The sequence below is a fragment of the Peromyscus californicus genome, unplaced genomic scaffold, assembly GCF_007827085.1.
Source record: "Peromyscus californicus insignis strain IS unplaced genomic scaffold, ASM782708v3 Scaffold_10__1_contigs__length_136768540, whole genome shotgun sequence".
Classification (NCBI taxonomy): domain Eukaryota; kingdom Metazoa; phylum Chordata; class Mammalia; order Rodentia; family Cricetidae; genus Peromyscus; species Peromyscus californicus.
In genome coordinates this window covers 105,789,462-105,813,908 of record NW_026294391.1, presented here as the reverse complement: position 1 = coordinate 105,813,908, position 24,447 = coordinate 105,789,462, and the positions used below count along the sequence as shown (strand labels likewise).

Below are 24,447 nucleotides of genomic sequence, written 5' to 3'. Positions count from 1 at the left end.
TTCAAAATACATCTTCAGATTCCAGGTTATACCTACTCTAATAAGACACCCCTTACAACCATAATTTCCCCACTCCTGTGACATCCTGACTTGCCCCAAACTAGTGCTTATATAATGGCACTGTGTTACTTGATTTGTCTCCATAACCCCCACCAGTTTCTGAGCCTCTCAAGGGCAATGTTACATCTTTTCTTTTTACCATGCTATGCTTTTTACCATACCATACTTAGCAACAATGCCTAACAGATAACAGGTGTAAAGTGAATGGTGAACAAATCAGTAAAAGGCAAAACAGATTCTTCAATCAGATTTTACAACAAAATACTGCTTGGTGGGCACAGGAGAGCTGTTCCTTCACTTTGCCTTGCAACAAAGCTGAGGCTTAAGCTTTACAAGCTGAAGAGAAAACAAAATGCTCCAAACTGGAACTGTCTGTCTTTCTCAAAATCAAAATTCTTGGTCAAGTCGTTTACCAATCTGTTGTTCCTTGTAATAACTCTGAAGCGCTTTAAAGAAGGTTCTCATTCATCAAATATAGAGGACATTGCAGTCAGTAGGACATTCGCCTGAGTGTTTGTCATTTCAAATGTCTATTTATATACCTAGGGAATGACCTTTACTGCTTAGAACTTACTATAACTTTTTATTAAGCAGAATATCCAATTAAGTACCTCACACCATTCACTAGCCATGCAGTACTAGAATGAGTTTATTAGTGTCTCCTCTTGGAGAAATTCTGATTGCATTGTTAACCACGCAGAGAAATCATCTCAACTGTTCATTAAAGTCTGCCTTCTTCTAACTGATAGTGACACGCAGGCATCTAAAATCCTCCAAGTTCTAGAAGCTTCATTAGTAGCTACCTAGCAAGAGAAATTAATGGGTTCATTGTGCAGAAGAATCTTGGCCCTTTCTGATCCCAGTAGGTAATTAAGTGAACAACAGTTAGATCTGCTGGAGAAAATATGCTTCTGCCTAGATGTGTTTGCATATGCACCATACATATGATATCAATTTTAAGAGAATTTGAATGCACATAAACAAAGTAAAATATGTTTATCTCTCTTTGACTTAAAAAAAAACTTTAGGATCAACTGGTCAGAGTTGGCTACACAATTCAGCACTTACTACTGGGGATTAAGCTGGTACCATATTAAATTTAGGGTATTACCTAGAAGTTGATTTTAGCAATTTATTGCTGTCTCACAAAAAGAGCATATTGAAGAGGGAAAAAATACAGTATTTCAGTTTTCTAGTTGGTGGAGCTATAGATGGAGAGGACTTTATGACTACTTTTCAAACCTTATATTCTGGAAAAAAACTTTCATTTCTTCACATGGAAATAATAAAAAATTAGCTTCAACAGCTGTAATTTTTAAATGATATTCAGAGATATCTTCTGCCAACATTTGAAATTGGCATTGTATACAACCGAAGCCTCTGATTTTTTCTGTTATCTAATTTGGGATTTTAGCTGCTATTTTCGGGCTATCTAGCACTACATCTGGACTCCCAGTGATCACATCAGCATGCCCTCTTTCCTTCAGTATTGATCAGTAGCATCCTGTTCCCCAATAGGTGATAAATTTATTAGTAACTATCTAGGCTGTTTCAGCTTTAAGCAGTTGTCTTCCTAAGAATTATAGTATTTATTCATTGGAGGATAATAAGACAAGAGAAGAAGTCAAACAATTTCACCTGTAATTTGCAGCCATTTCATACAGAGTGATGCTTCACTGAGAAAAGAGCCCACGGTTCAGATATTATATAATGCCCCCTATTTTGCATATGATGTTGTGAATAATTTCTTTTACAAGATGCACTTTATTTATGAGCAAGTCCCTTCATAGAAGCTGCTTGTTGGGGCTTAATGCTGATGAATGGAGACAGCACTATTCACACTTCCAGGTTATGGTCTGTCAGTACTTTCATTATGTGCACTAATTTACAGGGATTTATTTATTTTCTCACAAATGTAAAAATGTGCTCCAAGCTAAACATGCTGTACAGGCATCTGAGCCCAATGTTTTCCTTGGTGAGGGTGGGCAAGTATGAGGACTCAAGCTGTTGTGTGTGTTGTTCTTCCCACTTCTATCCCCACCCACTTGGCATTAACTGTCTGAACTCATGCTAAGTCAGAGATTCATATTTTCTTGGGTTGTTTAAGAATCAACACTGGTTACATTTTTAAATTCTGGAAGTGATTTTTCTGAATGCTATTTAAATCTTTTCTTATCCAAAGACTGTGCAATAGTGTATTGTAAGTGCTAATGAAAACACTGGCAATTAGCACATCAAAGGGCATGACTGTTAAAATAAATTATGCATACAACATTGGACACCAAGGTTTGGAAATCAGAGTAAAACAACGTAAATATATGAAACTAAATTGAATCTGCAGATCCTGCTAGCCCCAGATGGCTTTATGTGATCTGAAATCACTCACTTTCACATCTCTGAAGAATAAAGCTTGAAATATACTGGGTATGTGTCACATTCTCCCACTAAGTCTAACAAGCACTAATACATCATACTGAGCATCACTATCACAATTCTCACTATAGGATGGAAAACCTTCAAAATAATGAACAGAAATAATTCTCCTTGTTCTGCGTGAAACTTCTAATTTGAATTTTACCTCTATTGAAAACTGAATATATCTTCATATATAATATATCTTAAATACTCTCACAAGGGAAGAATTGGTGAAACTGTTGTTTGGGGAATTGTTGTGTTTGGTTAGATTGTTGACTGGTATGCAAAATAAAATATACCTAGGTGCATTTACAAAACACCAATCAGGCAGATCCCTCAAAGCCCGTTCTACTATTTCTTTATCAATGCCAAGCTTAAATGTGATGTGACTCAATAAACGTTAATTAAAGAGTCCCAAGAAAAAATAAGTATGTTTGGGACTTGAACCTTGATAAAAAGAGCTTGATTTACAAATATAAAAAGGAAAATATTCTACAAACTGTCAGCAAAATACACCCTGGAGTGAGTATTTAATAATCCCAGACTTATTTCAACGGACACTCATCTGTGGAACCCAGCTGACGTTAACAGACAAAGAGAAAAGGATAGGTTCACAATGGTTAGTGCTTCACCAAACTCAAAAGTGGAAAAAGGATGTAAAGCCCAAGATTATCCTCCCTGGATTAGCCCAAATTCTCTACCCTGATAGAGTCAGGGAATCTGACAGTCAAGACTCAAAATTGTCCTTCAAAGTTATCAGCATAAAGGTGCAAATGTTGGCTGCCATTAGAATCTAAAATGGATCTCAAATACGCAAGGATTAAAGGCCCGGTGTGCAAGATGGCACTACTGGGATGTAGTGGAAACTTTAAGGCCCAGTGAAATGTCTTCCAGTCATTGAAGGTGTGATCTTGAAGGGAACAATAGGACCTTGCCCCTTCTTCCTCCTTTTCCAGTTGTAAGGTCATCTACCACCATGCATTCCCATTGTGAAGTGTCAGTAGAGGTCCCAAATCAGTGAAGCCAACCCACAGTGGTTATAAATTCCAAAGTTATAAATTAAAATCAATTGTTCCTCTTTTCAAGTTGATTGCTTATAATACTTTTGTTCCGGTAACAGAAAGCTGATGAACACATTTCCCCTAGATTACTTTAGAGAACAATTTATTTTCTGCATCAGTGGGGAACCTACTCTCACTTTCAGAGGATCTGATTCTCTCTTTCCTACCTCTTAGTAAAAGCAACACTTAGCTTTATTTTTAGCACTCTTACTAAAGTTTTGATTGTTTCTCTTAATCCCCACTTCAGTACACAAAGAATCCTTATCCTTTGGCCCTCCAAGAGTCTAGCATAGTGCCATTCAGTACCTACTTAGTAAGTGACTCATGATTTCCCACAGTTTGAACACACCTACTCTTAGAAGTGTTCTCTCCAGGATTAAGCTTTGCCCTCCTTTGTCTCCGGGTTTCAGTCTTGGTCTTTTATTCAACCCTCTCATGAGTGTGAAATCTTAAATTCTATATTTGGTGATATTTAATATAGAGACCTTAGAAGGAGGTCTTAAATCAGAGGCCTCTAATGCAAACCAGATAAAATTTTTGGCAGTTAAAAAAATGATTTTTGCCAAAACAGATACAGAAACAAAGAGCAGATATTCCCCTTGGCTCATCATCAACCAGAATGTTCTTTGGGGGAGGAATAAATGTTCCTGTGCCATCATCATTTGACTTGCACCAATTTTATGAGTCTGTTTATTGACTTCATTAAAGGTACATATACTTCTAAAAATGATAAAGGGATTTGTTGACATGAAATGTTCTTTTTTGGATATAGTATTATCCTTGGAGGACTGACAAAAAACATAAAACGTTTTAAGAGGATTTTTAAGGAAAATTAAAATGAATCTAAGTTTTATAAATGTTAAGAATACTTTATAAGGAACATTGAGATTGATCAATTATATCCCTGAGCCAAATCTGAATATTAACCTCATGCCAATGCATTAGCTCATCTACAAGCAAGCAGCTTAATAGGTTGGATTTCTTTTTTGCAGTTATAGTGAATGAACATATGGCTTTTCACATGTTATTAAAGTTCTCTATCACTGAGATACATCCTTAACCATTTTTCCTGTGACTGGTGTTTGTGTGTGTGCACATGTAATGTGGGGGGTACAGTCACTCATGTGGGCATGTGTAGAAGCCAGAGGTTGACATTCAGATGTCTTTCTCAATAATTTCTCCATCTTTTATTTTGACAAAGAGTCTCTTCCCTGAATTTGAAGATCTACAATTTGATTAGCATGTCTGGATAGTGATCCCCTTCCCCTTTCCATGGCCTGCCTGTTTCCCCACCTACTACACTGGGGTCACAGCCATATACAGCATATACAGGTTCTTGGGGTCTGGACTCAGATCCACATGTGCTTTAGGATTGACCTATAGAGCTTTAAGTTTGCCCTCCCTGGGGTGACAGGGAATGAAGACACTGCAAACACTCTTACAGAAAAGCTTGGCTTGGGTAGGTCAATGCACTCTGATAGAGATGCAGCAACAATAGCCCCAAACGTCAGCTCATTTGTTATACACAGCGTAAATGAGGAGGCATGTAGAGGATCTCTGTAGGAAATCTCTGTAAGGGAGCAGTGTCAAGTTGGGGTCATCCCAGAGGATAATAGTTTCAGCATAAAATGTCAACATTCATACTTGCACCAGGGGAAAACTTCATTCCTCTGAGCCTGACCTAGGGATGGCTTTACCATTTCCATGGGTCTGACACAATGGAATCCTTGACATGGCCATGCTCATTTCAATAATGAGCTTGGGTAGGTCAATGCACTCATTCACTCAGGACTTCCTCCACTCCTAACATTTATACTTACATAGCAAGCACTTTAGCAGCTGAGCCATCTCTCCAGCTTCCATTTTGCTCATTTAAAAACAGACTTCTACTAAGTTGTCCAAGACGGTCTAGAAGTTGCAGTCATCCTGCCTCAGCCTCTTGAATAGCTGAGATTACAGGCTTGTGACACCAAGTCCAGCTTACATTAGATGCACAAATTGTTTTTAGATGATTATCTTTAAATTTTATTGTTGTTGTGATAAAAAAAAATGCCATGATAAAAACCACTTAAAAATTCACTTTGGATTAAAGTTCTGGAGTTCTACATTCCATTGTGGTGGGAATACATGGAAGTAGGCCGGGAAGGTGACAAGAACGTGAGACTGGCTGGTCACAGTGCATCCACACTCAGCAAGCAGAGAGTGAGTAAGCAGGACCAGGGTATTAAATCAGCAGGCCTCCCAGTAACTTGACTCCTTCAGTGAGGCTCTAGTTCCTAATCATTCTACAACTTTCTCGAATAACATCACAAGCTGGGACAGTGTCGTCTAAACCTATAGGAGACATTTTGCATTCAAATCACAGCAGTGACTTTATATTTTGCCAGGCAAATGTGCGTGTGTGTGTGTGTGTGTGTGTGTGTGTGTGTGTGTGTGTGTGTGTGTCTGTGTCTGTGTCTGTGTCTGTGTCTTGTTGTGCTTTATTAAAATAGTGTATTTATTATTACAGAATTTTCCAACTTTCACATATGCTTGGTAGATTTCATTGAGTCTGAATAAAAGGGAAATGAGAAAAATTTAGGTGCACAATTTTTAAAGCAGAGTAGTTTCCTCCTTCTGTGAAACTTCAGTTTGCACAAATTTAGTTATCTAAAAAAAATTAAGTGAAAATATTAATAATTAGTAAGTTTTAAATTACATAGTATTCTGAGTGCCATGATAAAAATCTCACACAATCTTGCCTCATCTTTCTGTAATATGAAACACCCAGACTATCCATGCTATATTTCCTACCTGCCTATAAACCTCTTAGCCATCTCAGTTCTCAGATCAACTGTTGTCGTATCCCAGTGCTTGGGTTCAAGTAACCTGAATATAGTAGCATAATGTATACATCACTCACCTTATTTAATCTCAATATATAGATATTTTGTCATCTTGCATGGTCACAAGAATAAAGAGGTTGATGTGCTGGGCAGAAGACTCAGCTGGTAAAGCGCTTGCCTTGCAAACACAAAGACCTGAATTTAATCCTCAAAACTCATATTTAAAAAGACATGCATGATGACATACACTTGTACTCCCAGTGCTGGGAACGCAGAGACTGCTTAATCTCTAAGTCTTGTTGTCGGTCAGCCTAGTCTATTCAGCAAGTTCTAGGCAGTGAGCATCCCTGTCTAAAAAAAACAAAGTAGGTAGTGACTGAGGAGTAACATTCAGAATTTGCCTCTGGCTTCCACACACATATGCACCTTTGTACACTGGGATACACATAAACTCACACAGGCATGCAAATATACCTAAACCTAAATATAAGAGTTTTTTATTATTAGGATGTAGTAGTTAATCTCTTACTGTGCCTAATTTATAAATTACACTTCATCATGTGTATCACAGCGATATATTCAAATAAGGATTTACATGAAAAATGTAGTATATGTAGGGTTCAATATTATCCACCCACCACTGCATGTCCTCACATGAAGGGCCTGCTCACATGAAGGAGTCTTACTGTAATCCCACACAGGTATTTCAAGAACATTCTGAAAAATGCAAAGAAAATGGGAAGTGAACGATATGTTCCTTGTGTAGGTTAGATGATTTTCCCATCTATTATTTCATAAGATTTTTAAATAGTAACCTAGGCATATAATTGCCTACTCAGCCCAGTTTATCAAAGAAAGGGTTATAAAACTGAGCCCTGCCCAAGTTCTCAGCCAAAAAGGGGAGGGGGACTCAGTTGGTGACCATAGATAAGGCAGATAATTTTTTCTTATTTTATTAAAGATAAAGCTGAAATATGAAATTTGAGGTCAAATACTTCAATCAGAGTGAAATATCAGTTATAATTCATACATTCATTACCAGATGACAAGCTTTCTACTATTATAATACACATTTCAAGAAACCAGACTGGAATTAACACTACACAAAAGCTTCCTTTGCCTGTCCCTCACACACTGGCAGCATTAAGTAGACTCTGTGGGTTTAAAAAAAAAGAGTACATAAAGCTGGGAGGGAACATGATGGGAGAATATAGGAGGACTTAGAGGGGAGGGATTTGATCCAAATATATTACATACATACATGACATTTAAAACAATAAATGAAAAATCAGAATCAATTCATTTATTTTCCTCAAAGCTTAGCCTTTCTCTGTACAATGCCATAACTTTCCTCTCCAACCATCTTTTAAAAAGGCAATACAGAGAAAAGTCTTCAGTCGAATTCATACTACAAATTCACTTTAAACTAAATAAAATTTCTTGAAAATAACACTAATCTTTTCCAAATCAATTATTTCTTACTGCAACCATGAAAATAAGCAGTGGTCTGAGTACCAACATCGTTTAAAAAAGTGTCAGACATTACCTCCTCTCATTTTCCTTATTTTATCTCAAAGATACTTTCTGACTGCATGTAGGGGTAAGCAAACAGTGAAAGAGCACTGGCATAAAGGCAGATAAACAAAGCAGCTAAACCCAGCTCTATCTTTGTATGTTACTTTTTGTCATTTCTTTTCCAAACACTGCAAAAATGAGTATGCGTCCCAACCCTCGTCTCCCATTTCTGTCTGTGCTGAGCTAAACTAAATCCATTTCCGTGGCTCTTTCAAGATACAGAACTTAGCGTAAATGTGGTCCACTAGATTATTAATGCTAATTTCCTTTTTCCCAACAGGCATCACAGTTGATAGGAATGGATTCATTTACTTTGTGGATGGGACTATGATCCGAAGAATTGATGAGAATACTGTGATCACAACTGTAATTGGCTCAAACGGTCTGACTTCCACACAGCCATTGAGCTGTGACTCAGGAATGGACATCACTCAGGTAGGCACTGCTGCTTTTTAAGCATTATCACCATTTGGCATCGTGGAAATGGATAACAATTTTCTCATGCAGAAATTACATAAAAAGGAAGCCTGGTGCATCTGCTGTAATGTCAGATAGCAGAATCTCCTTTTTATGTAAGTTACTTTTTTTTTCTTCCTCAGAAAGCTTTGGGGGAAATGGTGAGCTAGGACGGGAGAAATATTAAGAAGAATGTTGATATAACAACACCTCCTAAATTTGAACCAATTAAAATTGAATTTGTTCACTATTTCCTAAAATATATAATGTTGCTATTTTAAATTAGTGTGTTTCATTTATTTATATATTGGGGGAGTAGAGAGATGGGCAATGCAAGTGGAGACCATATGAATACTGGGAATCAAGTTCAGGTCACCCAGCGTGGTAGTACAGGCCTTTACTCGCTGATCTTCTTCCAGGACAATTTTATTATTTTTGCAAACAACAGCAAATGAACTTTAGCAAAGACGTGATGATCAAGGCCTTTACAAATCTATGTAAAAAGTATGTGAGTGTGGCATGTTATTCATGTACATATAAACAGCCATTTCTGAGATGTTTTCTTAAATAAAAGCAATGCCTTTCTCAGATTTGTTCTATACATATTTAGCAAAACTCTGTGAGCCTGGCCTCATGTTCAGGAGTGTTTGGGCAATACAAATCAAACCCCATGGGTTTTAGTGGCTTTTGGTGTGGGAGAGAAAGAGAGAATGTGAATATGGGTGGGTAGGAAGTAGGGAGGACTTAGGAGGGATTGGGGAATGAGAAAGACTATGATAAAAAAATATACTGTACTAAATTCTCAAAGAATAAATAAAATATTTTTTAAAAATACTTTCCCACCAGAGAATAAAGAAGAAAAAAATTAGTATAGGATTCATCTGCACCCAAAATTTTGATTTTAACACCATTCTACCAAATCAGTAGATGGCATGTAGAGAGATTTTAGAGCATACAACATGATTCCAGCACTGTTTGGATGCTCTTCTTAGTCTGTAGATACAAAAGTTTGGTGTGTATAATAAGGTAAGTAGGCTAGGCAATCCCTGAAGCAGCTTTATGCTCTGACATTTTACAAACTTGTAACTCTGACAATGTAATATTTTCAAAGTAATTAGGGTAATATTGAGAATTTCAACATTGATCAATGCATCAAGGAGGGCAGTTTCTGTTGAAAGTAATAAAACACTTGTCTAAAAATATTTTAAGAAATAAGGGTTAATCATCTCATATTGTAAAATGTCCCAAAATAAACAAAAATGCCAAGAGACTTCTTTCTTCAGTCACACTGTCCAGAAATGAGTAGTATTTTTGAATGCCTTTGTTCATTAGCAAAGGAGAAATGGAATTTTCTAAATGGATTAAGACCCTCTGGAAATGCATTGTTTTCCTTGAGCGTATTGCTACTTGAGCCTCAAGTGGAAATTGGGATTCCTTCGGAATGTAGGAATTAGGTTCACTGCTGCCAAGGCAGCTGAAGCCATCATTTACTATTAGGACATCCCAGTAGCTTCATTCTTCATTGCATCTGAGTCTGAGAATAACATGGAAAATTAAAGTGTTTAATTTTCTTTATCCAGTGTTTCTTTAGTCATTGGTTCTAATACCACTTCCCACCTCCGTTAGTGTTCTATAAAATGCTGGAGATGCACCTATTTGAGTTCGCTCTATTTCTGTCCCTGCTTCACTCCAGAAATTGAAACCATCTGAGACAAATACAAAAATAAAATGAGGACTGGGAAAGCCAGGAAAATGGGCAAAATTAACAAACTTCTTATTAGATATCTGATTATATCAGATGTTCAAGTTCTAGAACAGTTTAACTTTCTATGATTCAAGATCTTGCAGAAGCCAAAGAAAAGGAGCATTATTTATGGAAATGTGGAAGGGTGTGAATGTATTTATATAGGGGGGAATAGAAAAGATGAATATATATGATTCACTTGTCGGGTATTTTTAACTTAAAATAGAACACTTAGTACTGTGATCAGTCAACTCTAAACAACTGGTATGATTCTGTAGAAAAGTTATTCGGAAAAGAGAGTTCTTCATCTCAGTAGAGGGAATATATAAAGTTCATCACCATAAGAGGGATTCTTTTTCACATGACACTTTTCAACCATAATTGATACTGTAATAGATCCCTCACCACTTTCGGTTTAAGATTTACAGTAGATAGTATGCTCCATGCTCACTCAGCAGATACAGTTATGGTGAAAATGGTACGAAGGACTGGGTAGAGCTAAAGCAGAGAAGTAATTAGGGGTGAAATGGTGAAAGAATTTATAAGCATAATGGAGCTTTCGTTTCATCCAGTGTAAAATGGAGAGTGTGGAATAGCATTAAGAGAAGAAATGCACTGTGTGTGGTGGCACATGCCTGTAATCTCAGTGCTGGGAATGCAGAGGCATGCAGACTTCCATGAGTTCAAGGCAAGCCTGATCTACATAGTGAGTTCCAAGTCAGTCAGGGCTACATAGTGAGACCCAGTCTCTATAACAAAAATGAAAAGAAAATAAATCCAAGTCCAGGCATAGTGGTGCATGCCTTTAATCCCAGCAATTCAAAGGTAGAGAGGCAGGGAGATCTCTGAGTTCAGGGCTACCTTCATCTACATAGTAAGTTCTAGAACAGTCAGAGATACACAGTGAGATTCTATTTTGAGGAAAAAAGGAGAGAGAGAGAGAGAGAGAGAGAGAGAGAGAGAGAGAGAGAGAGAGGGAGGGAGGGAGGGAGGGAGAGAGAGAGAGAAAAGAAAGAAGAAAGGAAGGGAGAAAGAAAGAAAGAAAGAAAGAAAGAAAGAAAGAAAGAAAGAAAGAAAGAAAGAAAGAAAGAAAGAAAGAAAGAAAGAAAATCTGCTGCTTTTGGGGGTGATGTCTTAGTTACTGTTCTATTGAAGAGACACATGACCATTGCAGCTTATTGAAGAAAGCATCTAATTGGGATCTTGCTTACAGTTTCAGAGGGTTAGACTATAATCATCATGGTGGGGAGCATGGTAGCCGGCAGGCAGGCATGGCACTGTGGAGCGGTAGCCAAGGGCTTACATCCTGATCTGCAGACAGGAGGGAAATAGAGCAAGACTAGGCCTAGCATGGGCTCTGAAACCTCAAAAACCACCCCCAGTGACACCTCCTCCAACAAGGCCACACCTCCTAATTCTTTCTAAGCAAAGTCTACCAACCATAGACCATGAGCCTATGGGGGCATTCTCATTCAAACCACCACAGGTGATGAGCTGTTAGTTCCTTGTAACACATCTATGTGGTAATCCTAGTCATGATGCTGTCCAGTTTCATGAAACTGTATAAGTAGGCACTATTAGCAGATGAATGTAAAATATCAAAATATGAGCTGAGAAAATAGATTTGTCAAATCTTGGAACTCAAATCAAAGAAGTGCTTGATTGACTGGTAGAGAATACAAGGAGAGGAGAAGCAGATTTGAGCAAGAGTTGGATGAAAGTTCAGTGTGGGGCATGCTTGAGCCTGAGATGCCTGTGTGCAGAATCTAGCCCAGTGGTTCTCAACCTGTGAGTCGTGACCCTTTAGGGGTCACCTAAGACCATCAGAAAACACAGATATTTACATTATTAGTAGTAACAGTAACAAAATTACAGTTACAAAGTAATTTCATGGTTAGGGGTCAGCACACCATGAGGAACTGTATTAAAAGGTCAGAGCATTAGGAAGGTTGAGAACCACTCATCTAGACAAAGAGGACTGGAAGAAAATTGGATATGAGTCTAAACCTCAAAGTCCAAAATGAAGACTGGATTCGTGATTGTCTATTTACTGTTCTCTATAGTGATAGCAAATGGGGAATCAGTGAGAACTCTTGGGAAGAATACATACAGTAAAAAGGGGGAGAAAGGCTTAAAACAAACCCTATGGAACAGCAAAGTTCAAATAGAAAAAGATAGAATGGATGTGCACAAAGAAGGCTAAGAAGAAAAGATCAAGTAAGATGAAAATCAAGAAGGTATAAGAAGAAAAAAACAAGGAAACAAGATTTTCAAGATCAGTGTCTCAGGTTGAGTAGATGTTATGCAATAAAAGAAGCTTTTTTGTTTTTGTTTTTTGGTTTCTGTTTTGGTTTTGGTTTTAAGCCATTTGATCTTACAATATTAGTGACTCTGGTAAGTGGGATGCTAATTGGCGAGAGCTGGAGTGCTGTGCAAGAGTTGGATGAAAGAGTAGACAATGAAGAACAGAAATGAAAATAGATAGTTCTTTCAGATGTTTGGCTGAATAGAAGATGATAAGCTGATTTGAGCAAGAGTTGGATTGATGGGAAGCTTTGGCTTTGAAACATATCAGGTATAATTTACACATCCTCTTAGGTATGAGGAAATCATCAAGGTAAAAGAGAAATACAATGAATGCATTCCAATGGGTGAGTGGAGAGAATGATTCCAACAAGGACCGTGTGTGGCACAGCTACCTAGATCCTCGGTGATTATTCCCAGAGCTCCCTGTCTGTTAAGACAACTGTGACCCATGTTTCTCTTGGCTGTCCTTAAGAACATGGGCAGTCTTCACTTAGACAGAAGACAGCTGAATAAATAGCTTCATATCACCTTCCAAGAGCAAAGGCTCAGTTGTTCATAATAGTACAGTGATCTAGCTGGGCTTACACACTGTTCAGCTTCGTATTTCAATAAAGCCAAATATATTGATGGATGAAGGCAGAGACAAATATGTAAACAAGACTGCACAGTTTGTGCTGATAGGAATGTACAGAAGAGGGTGTAGCTACAGCATGAAGATTTGACTCAATCCTTAAGAACTTACTGTTTCTAAGACTAGACTACAAGACAGCAACATACATGACCAAAGGATTTTATAGAGTTGCTGCCTTTTGAAGCTTTTCAAGTAAATGCTAGATAGAAACCATCCAGACCTTGTGGTGTGAGAAAGACGAGCCAAGTAGTCACATAAAGATATCTCTACAAAAATATAACCACATTGTGAAATTTATATCTTTTCTACCCTGCATTTCAAAACCTACATATCTCCACTAAAGCAAGTCCTGTCCATGCTACCTAGTTAGAGAAATGATGCAACAGAAGGTTCTTTTTCTGTTACTTAGTCTTCAGCAATTTCTTAGAAAAATGGACCCTCAGAAATAAAGTCCTGTAGCTAGAGTTTTCCTGCCTGACCCACAGTCAGGACAAATCTCTCTCACCTGCCAGTCCCACAGCCGCTCAGACCCGACCAAGTAAACACAGAGACTTATATTACTTACAGACTGTATGGCCATGGCAGGCTTCTTGCTAAATGTTCTTATAGCTTAAATTAAATTTCCACAAATCTATACCTTGCCACGTGGCTCATGGCTTACCGGCATCTTCATATGCTGTTTCTCATCATGGTGGCTGGCAGTGTCTCTCTGAGTCAGCCTTCCACTTCCCAGCTTTATTCTCCTCCTTGTCCCGCCTATACTTCCTGCCTAGCCACAGGCCAATCAGTGATTTATTTATTGACCAATCAGCAACACACTTGACATACAGACCATCCCACAGCACTTCCCCTTTTCTTTTTTTTTTTCAAAAAGGAAGGTTTTAACCTTAACAAAGTAAAATTACATATAATTTGGGAATTTGGGCGTAGCTTCTCTTACTACTTCCTGCTGGAGGGGGGCGCTGTATCTTATGGGGACACAAAGAAAATTTTAGGATCATGGAGTAGTCTGTGAGACTGTATCATCTGAGCCAGTTGCCTTCAAACCATTCTGGATGTTGGATCATCTGGGCCATGGTGTCATCGGAGACCTTTCAGGGGGTCTTGGCTGGTCAAACCTGGTGTATCTTAATCTGGAACAAATCCATAGCCTCTGGCTTTCTGTGGGAACAAAAGCAGAGTCTCCTTTCCAAAGCAACATATCCTTATATCCAAATTTTGAAGTCAAGGTACCTTTAAAATATACATTTTGGCATAACTCAACAGATTTTACAATCAAATGTTTTTCTGCAGTTAAAAATCCCAAAGACAACACAATCCAGATTCTCTGTGTAATATTCATCTTTGCATGGCTTATTTTTTATATTAATTTTACTGTCTCTTTAAAGACTTTATTTTTTAAAACTATGTATCTGTTTATATAACAGTATTTATCACCTTTTTTGTCTCTTTCAAGCCTACATATATTTTACACACATTGTAAACTATTACATCTGAATCTGTCTTATTGTGAATCTATTGCTTTAAACTGCAGCAGCTGTGGCTGCTGGCTCCGCCCACCTCAGCTTCCCAACATGGTGGTGGTAGCTTTCCACCAGCTCTGGGAGCTATCGTGGGTCTATGCTTTCATCCAAGCAGTGTGTAGCCCAGAAACCTCTTTTTTTGTTTTGTACTAGCAAAGGCTAAATCCACCACGCAGTTTCATGTGCCACTTGCAGAGGCCTCATTCCTGCCATACTGCAGGTCGAGCGTGCACGCTAGGAACCCACCAGTAGCTCAAACCGGCAGCTGCCGCTCATTTGAGAGAGACAATTAGGAACTGTTTTTAGCTCCATTTTAGAATCTTTTTTCTCAGTTTTTAGGTGGAAACTCTTGCCACCACGTTGGATGCCATTTGTAGCTAGAGTTTTCCTGCCTGGCCCACAGTCAGGACAAATCTCTCTCACCTGCCAGTCCCACAGCTGCTCAGACCCGACCAAGTAAACACAGAGACTTATATTACTTACAAACTGTATGGCCATGGCAGGCTTCTTGCTTACTGTTCTTATAGCTTAAATTAATCCATTTCCACAAATCTATACCTTGCCGTGTGGTTCATGGCTTACCGGCATCTTCACATGCTGTTTGTCATCATGGCAGCTGGCAGTGTCTCTCTGACTCAGCCTTCCACTTCCCAGCTTTATTCTCCTCCTTGTCCCGCCTATACTTCCTGCCTAGCCACAGGCCAATCAGTGATTTATTTATTGACCAATCAGCAACACACTTGACATACAGACCATCCCACAGCAAAGTCCTTAATACAGATCATAATACTCTTTAGTAAAATTCTAAGAATAACTGCTACCCCTTACTGAGAATTTTCATATTACTGAATTTTCACTGTAAATGATAACTGGGGTACATAAAGATGCTTTTTATGCAAGAATATATTTATACTATACATATTCCCTCATACTCTCTATGCTCCTCTTTTTTCTCCTCTCCCTACTCATTAGTCCTCTTTGTTCCTCAGCTTCACTATATTCCTTTTATACATACATACATACATACATGATCTTATGTGTCTATAGAAAATATAGAAAACATACATATATTTGTCTTTCTGATACTAGCTTAGTTTGATTGATATGAGTATATCCTAATGAGTATATCAGTTTTCTGCAAATGCCATAACTTCATTCTTCTTTATGACTAAAAAATTCCATTTTGTGTGTGTGTGTGTGTGTGTTTCTGTGTGTGTGTGTAGAGAGAAAGAGAGAGAGATACATATATGTGTGTATATACAGTCTCATTGTTGTACACTGTTCCATTTTATCTCCACAATCCAACCATACTTAAAAGGATGATTTTGTTGTTGTTGTTCACATCAATGGAGAAGAAAACTGGTAGTGAGAAGGACACATAGTATGCTGGGACCATTGAGTTATAAAGTGATAAAATCAAGCTCTGAGCATAAACTTTCAGGCCTCAGGTGTGCATTCTTCCAACTTACACACTTTCAAAATTGGAGCTGATCAAATATCATTCTATTTAGCCAAGAAATGAATGCCACTTGGTTGAGGGCTATGCTGTTTAGTCACAGAACATGTGTTTAGTGACAGTTAGGAAATAGTTTAATAAAATCTAATCATCTCGAGAAATGAAATTTGCTTTGGCAATAAAATCAGCCATTTGCTCAAAATCAATATATTTTTAACTAAAATGTGAGCTTGACAACTCTCAGTATAAACTCTAAAGTATAACGTCCCTTTCTACGTAACCAGGTTTTTCACTTCAGGGAATGAATTGATTCTGAAAGGAGTCAGATCTTTATTTTCATTGCTTTATTTCAGTCTTTCTGCTCTGCCCTGCCTCTCATGCTTAGATACAAACAATGGAATTGGGAGTTAGACCAAGATTAACTCTGAGAGCTGAATCTACTACTTGGAGAAAGCCTAATGCTACAACAAAATTCAACCCAAGAGCAGACACACAAGCACAGATAACACTAATTCCCAATTGCCTATATGACACATCCTTCGATTTGTTGCCTTTTTCTAGTTGTTTTTAAACATACAACATTTACTTCAAACAAAGTAAGTTTCCATTTATAAAAGAATAGATTTTTTAATTCCCAGCAAATCTACCCCTACTCAATAATAGTTCAACAAGGCAGTTTAGAAATACATTAATGAGCAAAAAGCACACATTAAGAAACCACAGGTAAGGTTGGATTGATGTTTTTTCGTAGTGAGGCTATACTTTCAAAGACTTATTTATACATTTATTTTTATGTGCATGTATAGATGTCTGCATGAGTTTATGTGTGTCATGTGTGTGCAAGTACCCACAGAGGCCAGAAAAGTTTTGGATCCCCTGGAACTAGAGTTACAGGTGTCTTTTATCTGCCCAGGATGGGTGCTAGGAACCAATCTCAGGTCCTCTGCAAGAGCAGTAAGAGCAGGAGCCATCCCTTCAGCCCCAAATGTCATCTTAGACACATGATGTGATGGCAGAGTACTAAAAAACCTACCTCTATCTCTTCATCTAATATTACACAACTGTTTATTTGAATCATACTACAGTTTTGTATTAGTCTGCATCTATACCTTGTCATTTGATTCAGTACACTTTTTTATATTCTGCTAAAATCCAATATCTTCACTATATTTCCCATCCTTGCATCAGCTATGGATTTTATGACTGTCTTTCATGTCTTCATCCATAAAAAAACCAAAGATGCAAGTGCAGGATAACTAGTTCAGTTATTAGTTAAATTATGGGCTATCCATTTGATCTATCATCTATGGGCTGTGACTCATACTAGACAAGAAAATCAATACAACAACCTATTATAAACTTTTTTTCCAAAAATGAAACTCAAAGGAAAATTCAGACTCTATTATGTTTGGTAAGGCTAAGTATTATTTCAAGAAAATATTATTTCAACAGACTAATGGTGCAAAAATAGTTCTGTGTGTAGGTCATATGCAAAATAAGTATGAAGCCCCTCATCTCACCAGTGTTTGCCCAACATATCCACAAAGGGACTGTGTAACTCAAAGATTCCAGAAAGTGTTTAGAGCTGTTTAAAGGAAATAAGAATTGCTTCACAAAATCTGTTGGCCCTCATATGATCCATAAACACTACTTCCTGATCACATAATAAGTAGATAACTGTTTTATAAAAATGCATTGGAGAGTACTTTTTTCCTGAACCAAGCACCTTCCAAGAAGTTTATGGGACACAATCTGGTTCTTCTTGAAGTCTGATCTATGTTTAACCCTCTCTGATTGTCAATCATCCACTAGTTTTAAATAATAATGTACTCTTAAAAAAAAAAGAAAAAAGAAAAAAAATGATTCCCAAAGCCCAAGAGGTAATTCTTCCTAGCCAAGTGGGAGGGCGGAGGGGAGACCTTGAATTCAGTTTAAAAAGTTAAGTTTTCTTTTAAAATCCTTTCGCCCATCTTGGGCTTTAGTAACTTTGAAACGATATTCTTTGTGGCCATTTTCCTTAACAGAAAAAAAAATAAAAAACAACCTTCCCATCTCTCTCATCCATCAGCATTATACCACCTGCCCCAAGCAACAGATCTCCAGCTTCCACTCTCTACATAACTGAAAAAGCCATTTTCTCTTGTCCTTAGAATTTTTTTGCAAGCGTCAAATAAACTACAACTGGATAGATGGAGAAATATAAAGCATCCTTTTCAAAATCTACATGCCAATTCTTTTATACAGTAGATTCAGCATTTTCTGTTGTTTTTTAAAATGCATATGTAATAAGAGTCAAGCATAAAAAGTTACAGCAATCTTGGGAGAAAACAATAAAAAGAAATAGCAATTTAAGAGGGGAAAGGCACCTCTATTTTCCTTTCTTCAACTCTCACCTGATGTCTCTCATTGTCTCTCTCGCCCGTGCAAACCCTTTCACATCTATAGAATGTCCTCCTTCACCCTGAGTGATGCAGATGATACTGAAACGCCAGTTTTTCGGGGGTTACTTGCCTTTCTTTGTGCACTTCCATCACTCTCCCATGTGCACACTGAATGAGAACAGAATTAGATCTCTCGAATAAAGGCCATTATAAGTGAAATTCCCTGCAGGGACTGACTTCCGAATTTGTGAAACTCTGTAGGGAATCAAGAAAATCTGAATTATAATAAGTTTGCTTGAATAAAGGGATCTCCCAGGGAAAAAAAAGAAAGTTTATTTTAAAAAGTTCCTGCCACTAGAGATGAAAATCCCACCACCTCAACTCCCACCACACCCTCTCAATGCTCCAGTAACTGTGAAGTCTGTCTCACTGTCAATGCAAAGAAAATGTCCGTGGTGACCCTATATAATTCAAATACAGGTATATGTGCTAGAAGGAGAGGGTAGGTTGCAGGCTAACAGCAAGATATAGAAGACAAAGCTAACATACCTGAAATATAAACCTTAGCTAGCAATACCAGTGGGCAACAAGCACAGAAAGAAATGATGGCAAAACAAACAAGGGACACTTGAGGGTGGCAAGATGATGTAATAACAGATGAATACGGCCCAGAGAGTGCACAAAAAGTCCTTTTATAGCTCCAGGGTCAGTTGCTTATACCCTCCAAATTAGGCGTGGTGACCTTAACCAACTGAAATAACTATTTACATAATAATTGCCAAGTAATGGATTGGTTGACAACAAAAATCCTACCAGCCAACCCTCCAGTGGATTTTGTGTCTTCTTTCATTTTTTCCATGCCTGGACCACAATAGAACAGCAGTGTAGCGGCTCAGCAATTGGTTATTTCAGGAGTTCAAACATGCACTCAACCAAATCACCAGCTAGGTGGACATGTAGAAAGAAAGAGATACCTGCTTAAATCCACATAACAACCATATTTTGCTGCCACAGAATATAGTAGTAATCAGAGTCATTTAAATGTCTTATTTTGCAGCCCTACTAACACCATTTTTAAATTATTTCCTTAGGAGTTCCTAATGGCTTTCCATTTTACTCACTTGTAAATGAAAGTTATGTTCAACATCAAGGCAATAAATTGTATTAAAAGTGCTAAATAGCCACTATTTTAGTTGCCATTTAGTCATTTTAAAAACCTTTCTGAATCATTAGTTCTGCTCTCCTCTGAAATAGTAATATAGAGAAGTTCATTTTTGTCTAGTTCTTGACCCAAGAGAAGGTTCTCTATAATTTCAGTTTTAGCACTACATTGTTGTTCTTTTTTTAACTGACACTAGAATTCTAGAGCTGGTTAATTATTCCTCCTTATGTCCACTAATTCAATAAATTACCCAATTGTTGATTAAGTGGCCTCTCTTTTTTAATGGGAAAGCACTTGCTAAAGTATGAAGTGCTTTACAAATATAGAGGGTGATGTAAGATGGTAATTGGCATCTTCAGGAAATGTTTTCTGCCGATTCATCATATGCTTGCTAAAATGGGAGGACACAAGAACAAAATAAGTTTGCAAGGTGGTTATTCTGATTTTGTAATATGTGTTGTTGTCAGTGTCTAATTTAAATGTATTTCTGGATAATGTTATTTATTGCTTATGTAGCCAAAACCCAATCTTCTATCTCTGTCACATGCAGGAAAAAAAAATAAAAATAAAAACACCCTATGGAACTGGGAAGGCCAGCCAGACTTTTCTTTCTGCCTTTAATAGGAGATTCAAGAGACAAATTCAGGTCTTTTGGGTAGCTTTTCCTTCACAGTAATACCAATATAGAGTCAATAAAGCACAGTGGTTAGGAACACAGAGTGCTTAATTTCAAATCCTAGATCTATGCATGATGGATGTCCTTGGAAAAATTGTTTACCTATAAATGGGAATGATAATGTACCTGCCTTGTATGGAGGTTGTAAAGATTCAGTGAGGTCAATATGTATAAATCATTTAACAGAGTGTTTGGCTTACAAGTGCTCAGTGAAATACTATACTAGTAATAGGAATAATAGTAGCAGTATTTGACCTTGCTTTCTCAATATAGAGAATTGAACTGATAATTGACAGGATTAGAGTAAAAAGAACTAGAAGAAGTTTAGAATTGATAAAGAAATTAGGCAAAACTTCTGATCTGACCATTTCATGAAAGTGTACCTTTTGCAGAGAGGCAAATACTGGTGGGTGTGTTTGATGGGCTGTAGCAACCACATGTTTCAGAAACTGATCATAGCTTGCTTTGACCTTCATGGAGGATTTCTTTGGCATAATGCTGATGTGAAGTTCTATATAGATCACTTAGTGGATGACGGTGATAGTCTTTGAATGGTGCCCCAAATCCTTCATTTTCTTTCTATTTTCAAGAACTGATATGCTGATTGTGGAACTAAGGCTGGAATATACTGGAACTGCATACACCTGTGTATTTGAAATTTTTAGATCATCTCCCATCTCTTTAAACTTGAGAAGTGAAGGCAGTTTATTCAGTGAGTAGCCTGCAGTCACTCTAGATGGGCCAATTTTGCCAAAAAATCAAATAAATATTAGAGTAGATAACAAAGAAGAGTTTATCTAGGTCAATATGAGAAAGCTAGCATGCTCAAACCAAAACAAAATGAAACAGAAAGGCTCCAAGCTAAGTAAAAAACCAAAAGAAGTTTTGAAGCTGGGGTTTTGTCAGAAGAAAGCAGTGCCCCATGGATTTTTTTGAATCAAGTTTAGTCTGTGAGTCCCTTCACCTACCCAATGACACTCATTTGCTATTGTTGTTTATTTTGATTTTGGCTTTTTGGGGTTTTGTTTGTTTGTTTCAAGACATTCAAGTACTAAGCATGTCTATCAGAGTTTTTAGTCTAATATAAAAGATTTACTAAAATGATAAACTTGGAGAAATGTGGCAACAAGATTATCTACAGGCTTCCTTTACATATGTTTGTTCTTCAAATTCACTTAAACAGTTTTAACTACACTTGGGGCCTACATCTCTCAAGTAAAAATATTATCAGTAAACTCTAATACAATAACCTGTTATTGCAAATATTTGCACTGATGCCTCCAAGTTGACAGTACAAGCCACTTGTATACAAAGCAGAGAATAGCAGGCCCATACCTTCAACTTCAGCATATCCAAATCTTGCTGAAATGTCTGCACAGAAGCAAATAGGCAGAGTTTTCAGGCGCCTTAAAATAAAAGTCAAGTACCGTGTTCAATGCTATATCGAAGCCGTAATTTATCACATAAATAAAACTCCCTCAGCAGTGTCCTCTTTCCACACAAAGGACAATGGCACGTTAGCTCTTATTAAAACTATTAAGCACCCAAGGAAAAGCATCTCCAAAGTTCAAGAAGAGTCACAAAATGCAGAGCTTGCAAACTACTTTTGAACCATGCATTCTACTCATTTTGCTTGGCATGCTCCATGACCTGAGGTGAACCTGAAGCTATCTAAGACACCGAAATACCTGGCTGATAAACTCAGTGGCCGGTTTCTAGATGTTTTAGGACAATATCCCAGCATAAGCCAGTTGGCCTCTTTATATTTATGACCATGCCTTTAAGTATAGCCCCAAATCCCTCTTCACTGTAGGAAGGGGAAATGTATAAATCAACACCAACCCTTCTTTATTGATGAAAACACAATTTAAAGTTGGTGTTCTACATAACAAAAGGGTCATCTAGTCATGTAAAAGTCAGCATATTTGAAAATGTAAACAAAGGAACATGCAAAGCATTTACCAACAGAGTATATTTGTTGATAGGGCTTATCCTGTGACACATTCTCTCTTTTTTGGCACAGAATTCATTTGATAAATAAATATTTTGAGTCCAAAACATTTGGAAAGTTTGATACTCAAGTATGTGGTATGGTTTATTCCAGTAAATGTTGTAAAATTCCAGTTTTAAGGACAAAAGTTAGTCAAGCCTACAAAATACAGCTTTCTCTCTTAGTGTCTACAATGTCCATGTAAAAATAAACTGAAGTACATTCTCATATCCATCTAGTTCACCTCTCACTACACTTCCATTGCCCAAATCCAGGGGAAGACCATTCTGAAGGAATGATCCCAATCTAACAAGGTAACTAGTAAGTGGGAATATAAAAGAAATGCAGTAGTAGATACTCAACACATTACTGGTTCCAAACAAAGTTCTGCACACATAGAAAATATTGTCATAGGTCAACCTCATAAACATTAAGTACAGAGTTATAACTCCAAAGGCATGTGGGTAAATCATATAGCCTACTAAAAAATTATCCTCACATATCACAAGAATGAGAAGGTTGTACAGAATAATAGCATTTCAACAATGTCAGAAAAGCTCTAGTTAAAGTCATTCACAACAGAATTCCTAGCATACAAGTTTATTTTACGTGGATTTTTTTATTTTACTTTAACGGCAATTTTAACACCTATTACTTCAGCGCAGCCTAGGACAGCTAGTGTATGGAGGACATCATCAAATAATAATAGGGTGGCCCTTGACAGTTTTTGTTCATCTTTACTATTTCACATTTACCAGCATCTTCGCTTATTTTATGTTGATGTGATAAAATCTCTAATATAAACAATTTAAAGGGTAAAAATGCTTAATCTTAGTTGACAGTGTAAGACTCAGTACATCATGGCTGGGAGGTCAAGGCAATAGTATAGTTGAGCAGCTAGTTAGTTGTGTTATGTCCACATTCAGAAGAACCTAACAAATGCATGCGTGCTAGTCTCCAGTTAACTTTCTCTTTTCTACCAGTCCTGGACCCCAAGTCCAGAGAATTGTTCCACCCAACAATGGGACAGGTCTTACCACATCAATTAACATGATTAAGATAATCCCTCACAGATGTTCTTAGAGACCTTTCTCTCAGGATGATTCTACATTGTGTGAAGTTGACAATTGAGACTAAACATCATAATTGCATAATGGCCTACAGCAATGTATTCCTCTTCCTTTATTCTTGTATTTGGGTTCATTCTGTAAATATTAGTTGAGACCCGGTGAGAAAATAGAAAATACATAATTATTATAGCACTATTTAATACATGGGATGGGCTGCACAGGTGCTAAACAGATTACGAAAACTACAAATACCTGTCAGGAAATGGCTACCACCTCTTTGCCTGGGAAACAAAAAGAAGCATTTGAGATTGTTAGAACCTAAAAACTTGGGAGTGTTGTTCCATGGAGGTAGGACATGGGCTGTTGAGAAAAGGATGCTAGCATTCTCACATTAAGAATGTACTAATAGCAAAATTTGATGCTGGTACCTCTAAGAGAACATGATGACACTGAGCCCCAGACTATGCAAATTACCTGGAAAGTGCAGCCAGCTATTGCTGCCAGAATGAAGGACTACTATTGAGGTGATGTTGACAGGAACAGAAAGCAAGCAGGAAGGAACAAGTCCCTTCTCACTGTTTGAGCCTCCCAGCATACCTTATTTTCTGTATTGTCAGAATCTATCAGAAATCCAGCTGGCAAAATAGAACATGTAGATAGCATAGTCTCAACCCCAGCATCACAAAGCAATGTCTTTAAAAGGGTGAGTTTGGAGCTGTGAGACAGTAACTTAATAACTATCGTACTGTGCAATGAGGTGTTAGATTTTCATGTCATTGTTGCTGCTGGAGTCACTCAGATATGCTTACAGTTTGGATGAAACATTAATTAGAGTGGACTGTTTGCCACAGAGGATTTCATCATTACTGAATCTGTAAGAAGCTGTTATTAAAAGACTTCAACCAGCACTATTCGATGTGTTGTGAGGGTGATTTTTGATTCCCCACTCATTAAAACGCAGGTATTCAATATTCATCACCTGTTTTTTTGTTGTTTTGTTCAGACTCAAGTCTATAATCTGAATGCTTCCTTAAATTATTCTGTGTATGTGCTAAGTGGTCAGGTGGTCAATCTCCAGAGTTCTGGAAGCATAAGCTTGAGCTGGACCATCTGTT

At 37.5% G+C, this 24,447-nt stretch overlaps 1 protein-coding gene across 5 annotated transcripts in view; it reads left to right on the top strand.

Annotated features, from left to right (window-relative positions):
• Nucleotides 1-24,447, top strand: part of Tenm1 (teneurin transmembrane protein 1) — an 820,708-nt gene that overhangs the window by 737,581 nt on the left and 58,680 nt on the right. For all 5 annotated transcript variants that reach the window (XM_052738708.1, XM_052738728.1, XM_052738717.1 and 2 more), the window contains one exon: nt 8,217-8,371. In XM_052738708.1, coding sequence (XP_052594668.1) covers nt 8,217-8,371 — 155 coding nt within the window. The remainder of the gene's footprint in view (nt 1-8,216; nt 8,372-24,447) is intronic.